Consider the following 15,866-nt stretch of genomic DNA (forward strand, 5'->3'; position numbering starts at 1 on the left):
TAAGACATCCTTACTCCATACAAACTCTGACCTCACCCTCAGTCAGCTGTCATCAGCTCCATCCAAATATGATGACAGCAAGAAACTCAGCAATAATTCATCATCTTGAAGAGATGTGCAAAAAAATCTAAGTCTCGATGACATTTTCTGTGTGAGAGATTTTTGGGGGATTTTAGCTGATAGCATTGCTGGCAACGGCGTTTGTGTCCCAGTGCCACTTTTGGAACCCTAGGGGGGAACTTTTACAGAGTAAAACTGGGTTGAGAAAAGCAAAATTTGGCAAAGTGCAACGCCTTTGTTTGGCTCATCAGCAGCAGATGTGCAGTTGGACTAAGTAAGACCACAGAAGTGCTGTTCAGTGGAGCACATGGACTCATATCATTGAATCAGTATGTGGCCCACAGGGAGAAGGGCCTGCCCACAAATAAATAATATAGAAACATCCCCACAAGATATTCATTCCTGTGTGCAATGAAAAACTTCATAATCCTATTTCTAATCTGATTCCATAAATGCTCCAAACATGCAAGTATAACTTTAAAAGCACAATTAATGTAACTTTACTGCTACATATGCCTCTTACGTAAGCGCTCTAGTGATTGGAAGAGAATAAACTGATAGTTGGAAGAGTTTCATTTGTGGTTACTCTCTAGGAATCTGCTTTCCCTCCCTCAGTAAAATATAAATATGTATTTCATGCATTCTATAAACTGTACCTCTGTGAGCAGAGAGATAGAGGACACAAAAAAGACATTAACTTAAAGCCATGCTAGAGGTCAAAACCATTAAGTGAGTTATACTTTAGCAGATACCTGCTCAGGATGCAGGATTTTCCATAGATCCAGATGAATAGGACTCAAACTAGTCCTTCAGTTCATCTGTTTTTTCCATATAAATTGTGACGCCTACACTGCTATAACCACTGGTACACAAAGTCTACTGGCACAAATTCACAAATAGAGGCGTCAAAATAGTGAATGAGTGATCTCATTCTCAGAAAAAAAAATTGTGCCCTTTTGAACATTTGCTGACAAAAGCTGAAGTTTTGCCGCAGGGTCGGGGTCCCACTGTGACAAACGGTCACTTATCAGAAACAGAGCACCCTGTATTGAATCCACTCTCCATTGGAGGGGGTTGAGCTACACCACAGCTAAAGTTTAACTGTAATTCGGGGAGAGAAACAACATTCCTGCATGAAACGAACAGCATTATTTACAACTTCTAACAGAATCTCATAAAAGGAGGAGGATGTAACATTTGATTTAAAAGTGGGATAGCCCACAACATTAATCTTTGAGATGTTAAAAAAATTAAAAAGCCAACATTAACCAGGACGAGTTTCCAATGGTATCCTAGCTGCTTAAACTGTACGTTCTTTGAAGGCACTGAGAAGACCTCATTTTCCTTAATGATTTCCTACGCCAGTTTAAAATCGTATCCATCTGCAAATACAAACAAACTCAAAGACATCTTGCTTGACCAACCCACCATGCAACTCATTAACAGCTTAACCCTTTGAAGCCCACATGCAGCGTGTATTCTCACGTGCATGAGAAATAACCTCATGCACGTGGACGGACACGCACACATCCTGGTATCCCCCGGGGACCTGCAGCTCAAATAAAGACAGCAAGTCTGCTCACATAAACACACTCTCTGGGCCCTGTGTGCTACACTGACATGGTTTCCACTTGCCACGTAAACCTTCTCTCCTCTTCAGCTGTGCTTTGCATGCACAACTCCCTCAGTGCTCCATTTATTCTTCCCTCCTACTCTGCATTGAACTCTCTTTCTATATCCCAAAGATTACAGCGTAATGCTTCAAAGATGATTTGGAGCTCACGGACCCAGTGTTTTATATCGCAAGAAACTGCTACACTTACTTCCTTTATGGTTTAGAGACCACTGAGAGTCTGTTCATCAGTCACAGTGACAAACAGTGATCCATGCTGACAAGGCCAAGTTTCAGCCATAAATATTAATGGTAGATAAGTGATGAGTGTTTTTAAACTCCTGCAAGATACTCAGTAGAGAGGCCCAGACGGTCCTCTCCCCGATTACTTCCACCAGCTTTTTATGAAGGCATCCATTAGGCATCCTTAACAGATGCCTGAACCACCTCAGCTGAGTCCTCTGCACCTGGAGGAGCAGCACCCTTCATTTCTATGAAGGGTGAATTTACAAAAGGGGGTATTAAAATGTGTGCAAACGTCACTACACGTGCTAATAAGGAGTACAAAGCCCAAGGAATCTGATGTGTGACGCCGCTGCCCTTCAAAAGGCGCCCTCATTCCATTTAGCACGTTTCCCTCTGATGAATATGCATAGTAGGCGGATCTCCCAGGGGGAGCAAAAATATGGGAGGAGTGAATGCAAATAAATTAATGCAGGGGACGCAATGCGGTTCATGAAATCTAACACTGTTTGCGGTGATAGTTTTAGAACCAGAAAATACCACGACTGAGAAGGAGGTGAAAACACACATGCAGAAATCATCGCTGCCGTAAATGTGGACAGAAAACACAGCGGAGATGGATATATGGATATGACCATGGATCGATATCGCTTCAGACTCTGCTCCACTGATCTCCTTTCTGTCCATGTTTTAACCATCAAAGTATCATGTCTTATTGATGTCAGGCTAGAATCAGCAGATCAGATGCGTAGTTTATGCATGATCACTGATGGTGACATATGAAATATCATTAGGTTTTAAAGTTGTTGTTTAAAAAAAAAAAAAAAAACTTTTTATTTGTTTATTTAGTTTTCTACATGATTTAATGTTTGTGCAGCAGACAGAGAAGTCCATCTGCCTCAATCTTAACTTCCTCAAATGTCAGTGCTTGTGCGCACTGATGTCTACACATTAATCAAGCAAAATTCTCATTTAAAGAGGGGCGGTCTGCACCAGTTCTGCTCGTGCAGTAATGATTGCTGCAATCTTAGTGAATTCCGCACAGCAGGTGAGGAAACTGCGTCACTAAAGGATTTATGGAAGCAACTGAATTACCCTGAGTGTTAAAACAATCCAAAAATGTATCCACATTGGTGATTTCCAGTAAGTATGATGGTCAAAGTTGCCAGCAGTGGACTCCGCGATGATCCTCCTTTTTGCCCTTATGAAGGCAGACCTAGGCTCGGAGGTGACATTTAGATCAAAGAAAAATGCAATTATGATCACTCATGTGGACATCCTCGACACATACATTGGCAACATGTAGATCAAGAGAGAACACCAGGTCTAGGGTGTGACCCTTGCTGTGGGTGGGGCCTGATACATGTTGTTTAAAATCAAAGCTTTCAATCATAGATAAAAGATCCACTGCTGGGCTGGACCCATCATCCTCAACGTGCAGGTTAAAGTCACCAAGGATTAAAACTCTTTCCAGTTTTATAAGAGAGGTTAAAAAGTTATTAAACTCATTTAGAAAACCACCAGCAGGGCCAGGAGGACGGTAAAATAACATACCATAAAAAGTGTCTGAGTAACCCACCTTTAACATTTGAGATTTGAACTTTTCAGACAGTCAGTGTGAATACAACTTGAAGCCAATTTAATATCTTACACAGACTAAAAGTAGCCCACTCAATACACGCACGCACGCACGCACTCACGCACTCACACACTCACACACACACACACACACACACACACACACACACACACACAGGAGAAGATAATCTTTCCATTTCACTATGTCACTGGTATTCCCTCTTACATAAACCCTCAATATAATGGAACACATGATGAAATTAGGCTGGGGTCTCATTTCGTTTGGTGGCGGCTACAGCACAGCTTCCCCTCTGAGTGGCTCACCCGCAGAAAAATTAACTTACACATCATTTTGTGAGAGTTTCGAAATCCAATTTAAGATGTGTGTAACTGTAGTGGACTGGAGGAAATACAGCCACAGCAGCTTTACATCCAAATACAGGACTAGTGGGTAATTGACTGGTGCATGTGGGTATTCTGAGCCTTGATGCACAAATAGACAGCGGCACAGCTGTTCGCTAAACCCTCCAAGACTTTTTTCTGCCGCCTCCTACGTTTGTGTCCCAAAGCGCAACTGAATCACTCTTTCTGCCTTATTTCCACTCATATAGAAAAAAAACCCAGACTATAATCTGACAACAGATGCAGAAGGCAAAGTCACATCAGCACAAACAGGTGGTCCATGCCATCCATCACCCACCTCAGAGCCGTTTAATGATACACACGTCTGAGGGCAGTATGAGCTCATAAAAAGGTAATTATGATGAATAATTATGAATAATTCCAACTTATTGTTAGAGGAAACACATTTTAAAACGATTAATTATCCAAATTTGCATTATCTTTGTTTCTCTTTTTAAACATTGGTATTTAGTCAACAAGCTATCCACGGGATGAAATGTGAAAATGTGAAAGTTCGATGGTGGAAAATCCCAATCACCGTTAGAAAATAAAGATTTTCTTACCTGATTTTCGTTTTCCAGAGCCCCCACAATCCCTGCAAAAGAAACAGCACCAGAACAGCATGGTTAGAGGTCAGAGCATCGATCAAACTCCATAAAACACGAAACCATCCATCACTGAATCTATGACACCCAAAAATATTTGGCACACGAGTCCCAGCCCAACCCTCATTGAGAATGTAAGTTGAACTTGACCCACAAGCAGACGAAGGGAGACAGGGTGGGACAGACATGGGTGAGTCCAGGCTAAGTATGTCAATTATGGCAACAAAGCAAACTGTTGCCATCATGTTTTTCTTCCAATGCCATGCTGTTTATATTTATGTTCATGCATACAAACTAACAAAAAAGAATGAAAAGACGAGATCATGACCACATAGATGCACGCCCACTTTTTATGTGCTGTAGCTCTACCATAAAATTGGCAAATATAGTTTCTCAAACTGCCGATTAAATACTCTTTTAAATCTTTTTTCGAAGATGCAATGACTCAAACTGTCTGACCATTTTCAAAACTCTTAACAAGGGCAAGGCGACGCAAATTTATTTGCATAATGCATTTTATACACAAGGCAATTCAACGTGCTTTACATGATCAAAAGTGCAACATTTAGGACACATTAAACAAAGTGTAAACATCAACATAAAAACATTAAACAGAGTTTGAAATCAAAAATAAAATTATTCGAAACCTCCCTCTGTTCTGGTTAAGACCCGAGCTGCAGCATTCAGAACCAGCTGTAGCTGTTTGATGAAGACCATTACAATAGTCCAGTCTGCTGGAGAAAAAAGCATGGACCAGTTTCTCCTGATCTTTCTGAGTCATTAAACCTTTCACTATGGAGAATCTCTTTAGGTGGTACAAGGCCGTTTTTGTAGTTGATTTGATCTGACTGCTGAATGTCAGATCTGAGTTAATCAGAACAAAAAGGTTTCGGACTTGGTTTTTAACTCTTACAGATGAAGACTCAAGGTACTCTCTGACAGCAGTCTTCTTTTCACTGTTACCAACGATAATCACCTCCATCTTGTCATGATTTAGTTGAAGGACGTTTTCACTCATCCAGCAGTTTACCTTTTCTAAGCAGTCACACAACACCTCAATGGGACCATAGTCATCTGAGTTCACTGAAAGATATAGTTGTGTGTCATCTGCGTAGCTTTTCATAATCAATCTTACAGTTCTGTAGAATTTTAACTAAAGGAAGCATATAGAGGCTGGACTGAAAGGGTCCAAGAATAGAGCCCTGAGGAACCCCACAGGACATTGTTAATAAGTCAGATTCAAAGTTTCCAAAGCTTACAAAATCCTTATGCTCCTCCACAGGACTGTGAAACTATAAGACATATAATAGCAAATATAGTATTTACACAACATTAAATCCCCAAACTGTTCATTAAAATGTCGGGCTGTAGATCATCGTCTTTAAATAGTTTCAGCATTATCGCCTCAATGCAATTCAGGTAATTATGTTTTCTATAAGGTTTGCTGAAGTGAAAATGTTCAATATCTAAAAAATAGACCATTTTAGGATTTGTAGGCTGACGAGAAGGAGCTAAGAATTAACAGAAATGGGAGGAGACACTTCGCTCCCTGAAGGTTTCATCAGCATGACTGGTGTCTGAATTTACCTAGTATTGAGATCGATTATGAGCATGCGCACTACCAGAATAGGAATTTTTGCTAGTTCCGCTGCGAGTTTTGCTACATCCGCCGTGCTGTGATTGAAAATTCAATTTCAAAGCTAATGTTGAATGGCTAATTTTCTTGGGTTATTATACTTTTTAAGAATGTATTCTTCCTTTCACTAATTTCCCATGGCAAGCTCAGTATAGCAATCTGAATGACAAGCTAATAATAATAAGTAATAGTGTCTCATGCAGCAATCTCTATACAAATATGAATAGTTTATTCTCCAAAAAAACATGATTATAATATACAATGCAATAAATAAGTTAACCAAATATAACTTTACAAGAATAAGCAGTTGTATTCATATAAATCTGATCATGACAATCACATTTCTTTATCATTGGTTGATTTTTTAATCGATGGTCGACTGATGTGATGTTTTAAGCATTTTTTTGAAATTAGTACAGCAATCTCTGTGCATGACAAATCCAGCATGGGTACATCACAGTACATAGATATCACATACTAAGATTGTAAGAGTACGGAGGTAAACTCAGACCGTGACACCGTTTATAGATATGAGCACGTTTGGATAAAGATTTTTCAACACTTTTACCAGGTAACGGTGTGATCATCAGCTCACCGTTTCAAGGATTCGAGTAAGAAGGGGACATTCACGATTGTTTTGGCAGTTTTGTAGTTGAACATTAAAGAATGTTTAAAAAAAATGATAAAACAAGAATATAAAAAACTTGCGGAAGTCAGTAATGAGTCAGTAATTATGGTGAATAATAAAGGATTAAAATAATAATAATAATGATGATGGGCTCAGTACATTTAAAGCTGAAGTATACAAGTAAGATTTCTTGCAGAAACCTTGTACATCTGGGGTTTTATCAGCACATAACTCATCAATCGCACAACCACACGAGACAAATTTCAATTAGACATTTGAAACTGCACTACTGATTTCTTTTTTTTTTTTAAAACAGATGTTATTCTAACTGGAAGAATGATGAATGGAAAAAAAAAACTTAAGATAATGTTGGACATTTGAAATGGTTAAAAAAAAGTCTCACTATGGGGAGGAGAGCAGGGTGATTATGATGTAATGAAAACATTAGAGATTACCTTAATTTCACAGCAGTGGTGTCAGCGTTGATCATTCTCACTGTGCGAGATTAATTGGCAGAGATACTGAATGTTTATGAAAATATGACACACATGGGGCTTTTCCAAGTCTCTGGTAGGGCGGAGATGAAACTGAGGAGAAGCAGTGTAGATGTTGGAGATAACACGTGGGGGGAAAAGTAGACGCTTGACCTAACCTGTTTGCTTTTGAAGCTTAGCTCCCAGGAGGGGACTGACTGTGCAGATTTAGCTCTGTGCACCTTTCTCTTATCACCAGTAAAATCTGACAGATGAGGACTGGGCGAGGGGACCCAAAATGTGTCTAAACAGTAATGAATGTTGAAGATGTCCAGCCTCTGTTTTTAAAGACAAATTGCACCTTTTTGTCATTAGTTGGAAGGCAGAGGCAGTCATAGGAGAGACTTTCAACTTCTAACTAGTTTGGTTTAGTCAACGCGTGGACTCCACGAGATGCAGTATCTGAAAACAGGCAACCGGCTCAGCATGTCATGTAAAAATTCAAATCCCAGAGACTCCCTCCGGAGTTGCAGCTGAGAGTAACCATCTGTGAGCACATGGCTTCAGTGCGCTCCCTGCGGGTGAGCCTATTAGAGCTGGAATTTGTAAGATAGTCAGGATTCTCTCACATTCCTCACACAAAGAATCCTAGACTTAAACATCTCATCTCAGTTTACACATGCACCGGGGGCAGCGGGAAATGTCAATGCTGCTGGGATTGTAATTAATGTGAAACAGACAAACCCACCTAATACAATAAACTAATATAAATTATGGCCCAAATGTCAAGGAAAAGGTTTACATCTGAATTTACACTGATGTCATATCGGAATATTGCCAGTCACACCACAAATCAGGCAGTTATGATATTTCTTACAGGGATTCATTGATGTTGAATTTGCTTCAGGGTGTGAAAATTGATTGGTTCAACAAATGGTATATTGTTAATTTATTACTGGATAATTATTTCATGTTATTCCCTCAAAATAGAATAGAAACAAATTAGTGAAAAGAGTAAAAGTGTGGATGGATGAATGCATATAGAAAAATGTCAGTATAATATGTATAAATGCAACATATACCTTTGTTAAATGGTCAACATAATACTGTCGAAATCAGACAGATTATCAGTTACTTTTTAAGGATGAAAACATCTATTTTTTGACTGACAATAAAGTTGGGTCATCAAAACCTTAAAAAATTAAAAGACGATCAAATAAGTGCATAAAACATACCAAAATAAAATATTGTACAATCTAATTGTCTGTTTTGACAATCATCCTCAAATTTAACATGTACTGTATAACATAGTGTCAATAACTAGACAATTTATCAAAACTCCTGAAGCGACTTCCAACCCCAGTCATATCCAACATATATTGTATTTTCATCTTTCTCTCCCAGTTAATCGCCCTTTCTATGAATATTTCTCCAATCCACAGTTTCTGCTCCTGAGAATCAGCTTGACGTCGCCGTAAACCCAGGGAGTAAAATAGGTGCAGCTCTGACCTTTTGTGACTGAGGTCCTAATGGATGAGTTTCCTTTGTGTGCTGAGTCAGTGCACAAACTGTCAGCTCCCATAAACTCAAGACTTCCAAGTGAGAATAACTTTAACTCTGAACTTGTGTGAAAACACACCAACAAAACTCTTTACAGTAAACAGAAGTTTAAACCCATGTGACACTTCCATCTTTAACAAAAAGGTGCATTAATAGAATAATGTGTAACTAATGTTTTCTGAATAAGAAAAAAAAAAGTCAAATCAAGTGCATCAGAACAACTCAGAGACTGGACACCAGTATAAATGCAATTGGAAAAAGCAAAAACGCTGCATATGTGGTAACTCTGAAAGAAAAGAAAAAACTATTAGTAACTTCCAATGCTTTCATAAAATCTAAACCAACACTGCTGTCCTGCAAAACAGAAGCACACATGACACCCTGGATAAAAAAATGTACATCCAGTCTCTGGTGTTCATTTAAAATAAAAGCAAGAACAACAAAACATAAAAGAAATATAGATTTTTAATACTTAGATAAACTCTTACTCTTACTCATCTAGACTATAAAATATGTCTTATATGGTGTACACTATACTTTTAGAGAAGTCCCCCTTTTATCTAACATATCCATTAATTAGTGCACTGCTCCATAACTACTTGAAAGAAGAAAGTGGCTAAAAATGAGCTTCAAATAAGTTTAATATTACCAAAACCACACATTAATGGTTGATAAATTATTCAGGCTAGCTTGAGAAGTTGTGATTATGGAATCTGTACCATCAAACATCTGAGAAATATTACTTCATGCGAAGTTACCCGATTTAATACTGAAAAGTACTAAAAGTTTTAACAATGAATCAGACACACTTTAATGATCCCAGGGGGAAATTACTTTCTTACAGAGATTCAATAAATATTACTGATTAAAAAAAAAGAAGAAACACTAAACAAAGAAAAGAAAGAAGATGAAAAGAAAACATACATAATTTCATTACATACATAATTGTGAATTTATTTATGTAAGATGATATTTAAGATAGTAAAGATGAGAATTTAAAAAGCAGCAAAGACTCACAGCTTGTTCCTAAATGTCCTAAATCTATAACTTAGATGTACAGGTAAGAAAATATCATCACATCAGAATATAAAATTACTAACTATCTTAAACGTTTTCTAAGAAAAGCTGTCTCCTTTGAAGATACCTCGAACACAGTATAAAGAAACACAAAACAATTGCAATAACTCCGGAAAACATTATTGCGCGCTTCTCATTTTCGAACTCCATCAAGGTATTGATATCCTGAAGCCACACACCGAATTTGGTTATCGTATCTTAAACAGTTTCTGAGAAGAGCAGTCCCCTTTAACTCGGACGCAAGGTCGGCCGGAGCTCAAACCTATATCCTCCTTCCACACTTTGTGGTGGGGGATAATAAGAAATCACAGTGCACCATTTTCAGCAAAGTCACGAGACTTTTCCCCCCACGCACAAAGTTATCTGTAAATCTATACAACCACTGAGTGTCACAGAGACAATGACATTAAGCAAAACGATTGCAGGGTTTCATTTTCATTCCTTTCACTACAACCAGCAGTGTGACTGTGATTGTCTGTTTTTTAAAGCTAGCAAACTGCCTGGGATGTATCCAGAGAGAAAGGTTGGATGGAAGGATGGATGGATGGATGGATGGATGGACTGACAGCACATTTTAAGCCTACAGCGTGGCTCCCTCTTGTGACGAAACAATGTTACTGTCCTTTGAGTTAAATGAGTGCAGTAATGTCTTTTTACCACTAGAGTGCAGTAGCAGATGGTGAACTGAACTATGACATTCTTATTAAGCAGGAAACGCCATTGTGTTATTATTTGGTAAAGCCTTTTGTAATTTGTGTAGCTTTGTTTTATTGTGTAGGTAGGAAGTAGTAGGAAGTGCTCTGACTACCTTCAGTTTAAAATGTAGGTTAAGTGCAGCTTTTACCTGATTCATCACAAGAACAACAATGAATGCGGCTTATGCAAGTGAAAACTTTAACATTTTATGAAAAAAAAAAAACATTGTTGCCTTTTTAAGATGCACTTAAAAATTGCTAGTGCAGTTGAAATAATCAGCATAACCAGCTGTATAAAAGTATTAAGATAAATGTAATGATCTGCCATTCATACCTTATGTTTAAGAATGAAAAAGCTTAGCATCATGGTCACAAATAGATTTTGTTTGATAAGAATGAGCCCAAATGCTTCCTAATTTCTAGTAAATAGAAAAACAAGCAATTGTTAGGTTTCTCATTTGGAATGAAATCTTTAAAGCAGTCCTCTAATTATTTCTGCAATGATCCAGTTCACCCAGTATGGAAGACACCTCCTGGGTGGCACATCGTGGGGTTCCAAGTATCTCGGTTTAAGCTGTTGTGCCTGGACAGTCTCAGAGACTGAAGGGGGATCAACACTTTGAAGTGGGATTAGAATGGAATGAGTGCTGGGGTTAGAGAAGGTATTGTCGTTGACCAATCAGACGCAAGAGTGTCTTCTTTATCTGGTGTATAGTGTTCTGGTTTCCAGATGATGAATTCACATAAACTCAAAGTGGAATAATTTATTTGCATGAAAACTCATCCCGGTGTTCTCCTTAAATCATTCCCACTCCGACTTTGAACTGATGATGACAAACGACTCCACTCAACGCCTGTTCTGCCCAAGCCACGCTCTCTGACACGGCTGATCCTCCCCCCCATTTGTTCTGGTATCATGTTTCACACCCCCAATATCATTATCAATAACAGCGAGCACCACACCAGCCAGTATCAATCAATCATCTCAGAGACAGCGAAGCTCCAGGATCAACCTAGGTCAGATGAAATGAAGGATTTTTGTCTGTGCAGCTGTTGCCAAAAAAAAAAAAAAACTCTCCGTCTGCTGCTGGTTGCCATGTTTACAACTGATTAATATTTGGTATTAATCAAATCATACAGCAGATAACATGTTAGTGCTAGAGAACACCTTCTGGTACATATTTTAGGGTCACTCACTCTGTGGGAGGGTTGAGGTCTTCTGGCTTAGTCTCAAAAAACTGAAGAACCTCCTCACTTTGAGAAATGAGGGAGGGAAGCTTCATCAGAGCCTGTGGAAAGAAAGAAAGAAAGAAAGAAAGAAAGAAAGAAAGTAGCAGGAGATAAGTTACTAAGAAATGAACTGGATATGTTTAGAACACACGTGTCAAACTCGAGGCCCGGGGGCCAAATCTGACCCTTTAGAGCAAGTTTGGGGTAATTGTAATCTTAAAAATCTGTTGCTGTCATAATTGTAATGAAATTGTAATTGAGTTTAGATAATCAACTTTGTAATTGTAAATGCCGTGAAAATGCTATAAAAATTCCATTTAATGCAAAACTGGGGAACCATGTTACAGTTCTATGTACAGTTCTACACATATGTAGTTAACAATTATTAAAATATGTTTCATATCAAACTTTGCCACATTTTACTATTCAAAAAATGTGACAGAAAAAAGGCTCATACGCCCACACCAAAAATATTAAAACCTATATTTTCATTGATTAGGAAGCCTAATAAGGTAACCAATAAATAGGAAAGAAATGAGATGATAGATATTTGTTTTTTGTGTATTTTACAGCTGATTTATGACCCGTTATCATAAGAAATGCTAACAGAAAGCTAACACAGGTGGAAGGTTAACTTTTATGAGGTTATTTATTTCAGACTCAGTAATTGGGATTTATTGTAAGTGAACTTTAGTAATTGAGAACGTAATTGTAATTGACTTTCTGAGGAGTAATTTAGAAGTAATTGGATAAAATGCCTGTCACAGTCATCATAATTGAATTGTAAATGAACATGGGTAATTGAAAATGTAATTGTAACTGAAAAATGTAATTGACCTGAACCCAAATTTGGCCCACTTGAGAAAAAAAAAATATATAGAAAATAAATACAACATTTTGTAAATGACCAACTAATTCTGTTGTATATATCTCAACCCCTCCAAAATACAAAAATTCACAAAAAAGTTTCTTTTTTTTTTTAATCTAAATTGTTGAAAGAACCCTCAATTTTTCCAAAATTTGGCAAATTTTCCTCAAATTATTCCAGGAATTTGCCCCAAAATCAGGGAAATTTAAGTGAAGATCCTACAAGGACAGATATACTCACATACTTTATATCATTTATATGTGGAAGTGCAAACCAGGGCACATTAATGTTGAATTTGTTCTTTTTCCCTGTGGCCCACTTAAGGTCAAACTAGTCTGCATTTGTCCCCTGAACTAAAACGAGTTTGACACCCCTGATGTAGAGGGTTATAAAGTTGTGGTTGGAGTCCTGAAGCAGTGATTAATACTGTAGGTGACATCACCCAATGAGTGCCGTCAGTCGGATGTAAAGCGCAGGCCTTTATAAGGAGGGTGTGGAGTGGAAGGAAGAAGGATCTATTCTGTAAGTGAGGGCGAGAACAAAGAAAGACCCACACAGGGCAGGGGTGATAAAACTCTAACAGTCTGTGCTTGTTGCCAACCTCTGTTTGCTCTGAGCAGCATCATTCTTTGTAATTGAGACTTCTCAGGAAACAAGTCCTCACGGAAACAATAAAACAACAGAAATCCTTCACTATAAATCTTTGACTGAGTAAGAGCTGCAGCTCCAGCGTCACACATTCCTTTCTAATGAGCACTGAAAGATCAGGTAATCGTCTGCACTGAAATCCAAAGTCTGTCCATTCCTTTTCCCCTTGTTTTACCCCAGTGTGTCCCTGGTTCACTCGTTTCCTTCATATGCAGCCTTATTTACACTGGTGACAGGAAATGACCAGCGCAGATAAAGCTGTTGGTTTCCTGTTGAGCCTGGCGGGGGTGATAAGTGTTGGGGCCTGTTCTAAAACATGTCAACCCCCTCTTAATCTACATTTGCATCAAAATGGAATTACTGGACTTTAACTTAAGTTATTATTGTCCAATATCAAGGTTTTCTTGATCCAAATAGAATTTAAGATTGTTTATGAAAAAATGATGGATACGGGCCAAACAAAAACACTACCACCAGTAACCCCCAGGAGGAAGTGTGGATTTTTTTACTCAAAATTCAGCAGTATTTTTTCATTTTTTATGTATACATTTTACCTCGTTCCAAAAAAAATACACCATCTCTTCTACAAACACCATGTTTTTTTCCCTCCAACATTGCCATAAAGTGCGTTGCTATAAAACCATGACTCCAGGCTGCCCCCGGTGGTCCTACTGTGTAACATGATTGGCTATGTACATTTCAGTGAATAGCGTTTTTTTTTGGTAAAGTCTAAAACAAACCCAAAAGAACACAGATTTTAAATCGTTAAATTGTTGCTTATTCAATCCTACAAAATTATACTGAACTCAAAAAGGAACGTGACAACAGGAGTAGTATTTTTACTTTCAACAAGAATGATGAACAAGATAAGGTTTTATAGAAAATGTATGGATTTAACAATCTCACCATCCATAATCTGTATTCCCAATAGTAGGAAAAGATAATAGAATGATTGAAAGGCATGGTACAGCCGACCTACAAGGGTTCAAATTTCGTTGGCTTGTTATGTCAATAAAGTTCTTTACAAACATACAAATTACAAATTGTCATTTATGTTTCTTTTAAAAAGTAGTGGTAATAACATATTAGGGCCATAAAACAACAGCGTATTCATTTAAACCTGTTAGCAGCTCCTCTTGATATCATTATGCAAAAACAATCATTGCCTTACTTTGCAGTAATTATCCAGGTGCTTTAGTCTTTTAACAGCAACATCCCGAATGTGACTGCGTCGAAACAAAACTTTACCTGTGAAAGAAAAAGCTCCATCATGCAACACATACAGCATCTAAAACACTGTGCAATATGGGTTATTCATTTAACATTAACAATCCCACTCTCTTTGGCCTGATTCCCAACATTAAAACTCCAATATGTGCAAGCTGTGAGCTGTGTCTGAGGACCATATGAAAGGTTTACAGAGAGATCAAACCAGAAGTGAAGAGACTGGAGCAGCACTGCTTGTATAACAAAGGGTCTCTTCACTGCTCTCCTTTGCTCTGGCCTACATTATCAGATTAGCGTCTCCCTCTCTGCCAGCCTCCTACTGACATGGCTGACCACTAATTGATTTGCTGTGGGTGGAGTATGAAACTTGGACTATGTAATGTGGTCGGCCATGTAGTACAGATTGTCTACAAAGACACTTTGAAAGAACCTCGCTAATTCTCTTGTCCCTGTAGTGTATTGAGTGCATCACCTGGCAAAAATGGAATTATTCTCTTTTTCGGATCCTTCTGTCCACCTTCAATTGGAAATTTGTCGAGGATTCGCATCTGTGCGGACATGGGAGAAAATAAAGATGACACACAAACACAAGAGATGAGATAAAGCACTACATTCCTATTCAGCTATTCTGGACAAGGAAATCCATATAGAACCAAGCAGTTGTTATCTGATAGCTGTTTAATGGATAAGCCACAGAAGCTGTCTGATCCAACGCAGGTTTATCAGTTATAGATCAAAGTGGAAAGATGGAGGAAATGAAGGGAAAGGGTCACAAAATCCTCTTACAAGTGTTGACCTTTTAGTTACAGTGTATGGGATCACATGGGGGGGGGGGCAGTTTCGCTGCTATAGTCAGTTTCACTTTGATCATTGGGGCAGAAGGTTAGATCATCCACACTTGCCTTTATATGAAAACCACTTAAAGGAGCTTAACGACACACCCGAGAAGATAATCAGTGATTTAATGCTAACACCTGATGCTTTGTCCATTTACAGGACACTTCTCCAAAGAGGATTTCTCATAGTGCTAAACAAGATCAGTGTGGATGGTTGGGTTTCCCTTTAAATGTATTAGGCTACGTTCACACTGCAAGTCCTAATGCACAATTCAGATTTTTACAAAAAATAGCTACTTCCGACCAAGTGATTTCATTGGATGACAGACATTCCAAGAGTGCTGATATAGGGCAACAACGCACTGGGGGTCGGCTTCACTAAAAGTTAAGGGGTATTAAAATGTTTGCAAATGTCACTCTATGTGCTAATAAGTCGTACAAACCCTAGGGAATCAGGTGTGTGTGGCTGCTGAGTTCGATCCTGTCTA

The 15,866-nt window shown here is 38.3% G+C and overlaps 1 protein-coding gene across 5 annotated transcripts in view; it reads right to left on the bottom strand.

The window, feature by feature from the left end:
- Positions 1–15,866, bottom strand: part of LOC114476599 (SH3 and PX domain-containing protein 2A-like) — a 56,629-nt gene that overhangs the window by 31,284 nt on the left and 9,479 nt on the right. For 3 of the 5 annotated variants that reach the window (XM_028468344.1, XM_028468343.1, XM_028468345.1), the window contains 4 exons: positions 15,015–15,090; positions 14,487–14,563; positions 11,767–11,858; positions 4,459–4,490 (listed from right to left, as the gene is read on the bottom strand). In XM_028468344.1, coding sequence (XP_028324145.1) covers positions 4,459–4,490; positions 11,767–11,858; positions 14,487–14,563; positions 15,015–15,090 — 277 coding nt within the window. Of the gene's footprint in view, positions 1–4,458; positions 4,491–7,219; positions 7,723–11,766; positions 11,859–13,869; positions 14,004–14,486; positions 14,564–15,014; positions 15,091–15,866 lie in introns of those variants that run through there. The other 2 variants (XM_028468346.1, XM_028468347.1) reach the window with 2 other exon arrangements.

This window comes from Gouania willdenowi, chromosome 15 (assembly GCF_900634775.1).
Source record: "Gouania willdenowi chromosome 15, fGouWil2.1, whole genome shotgun sequence".
Classification (NCBI taxonomy): Eukaryota; Metazoa; Chordata; class Actinopteri; order Blenniiformes; family Gobiesocidae; genus Gouania; species Gouania willdenowi.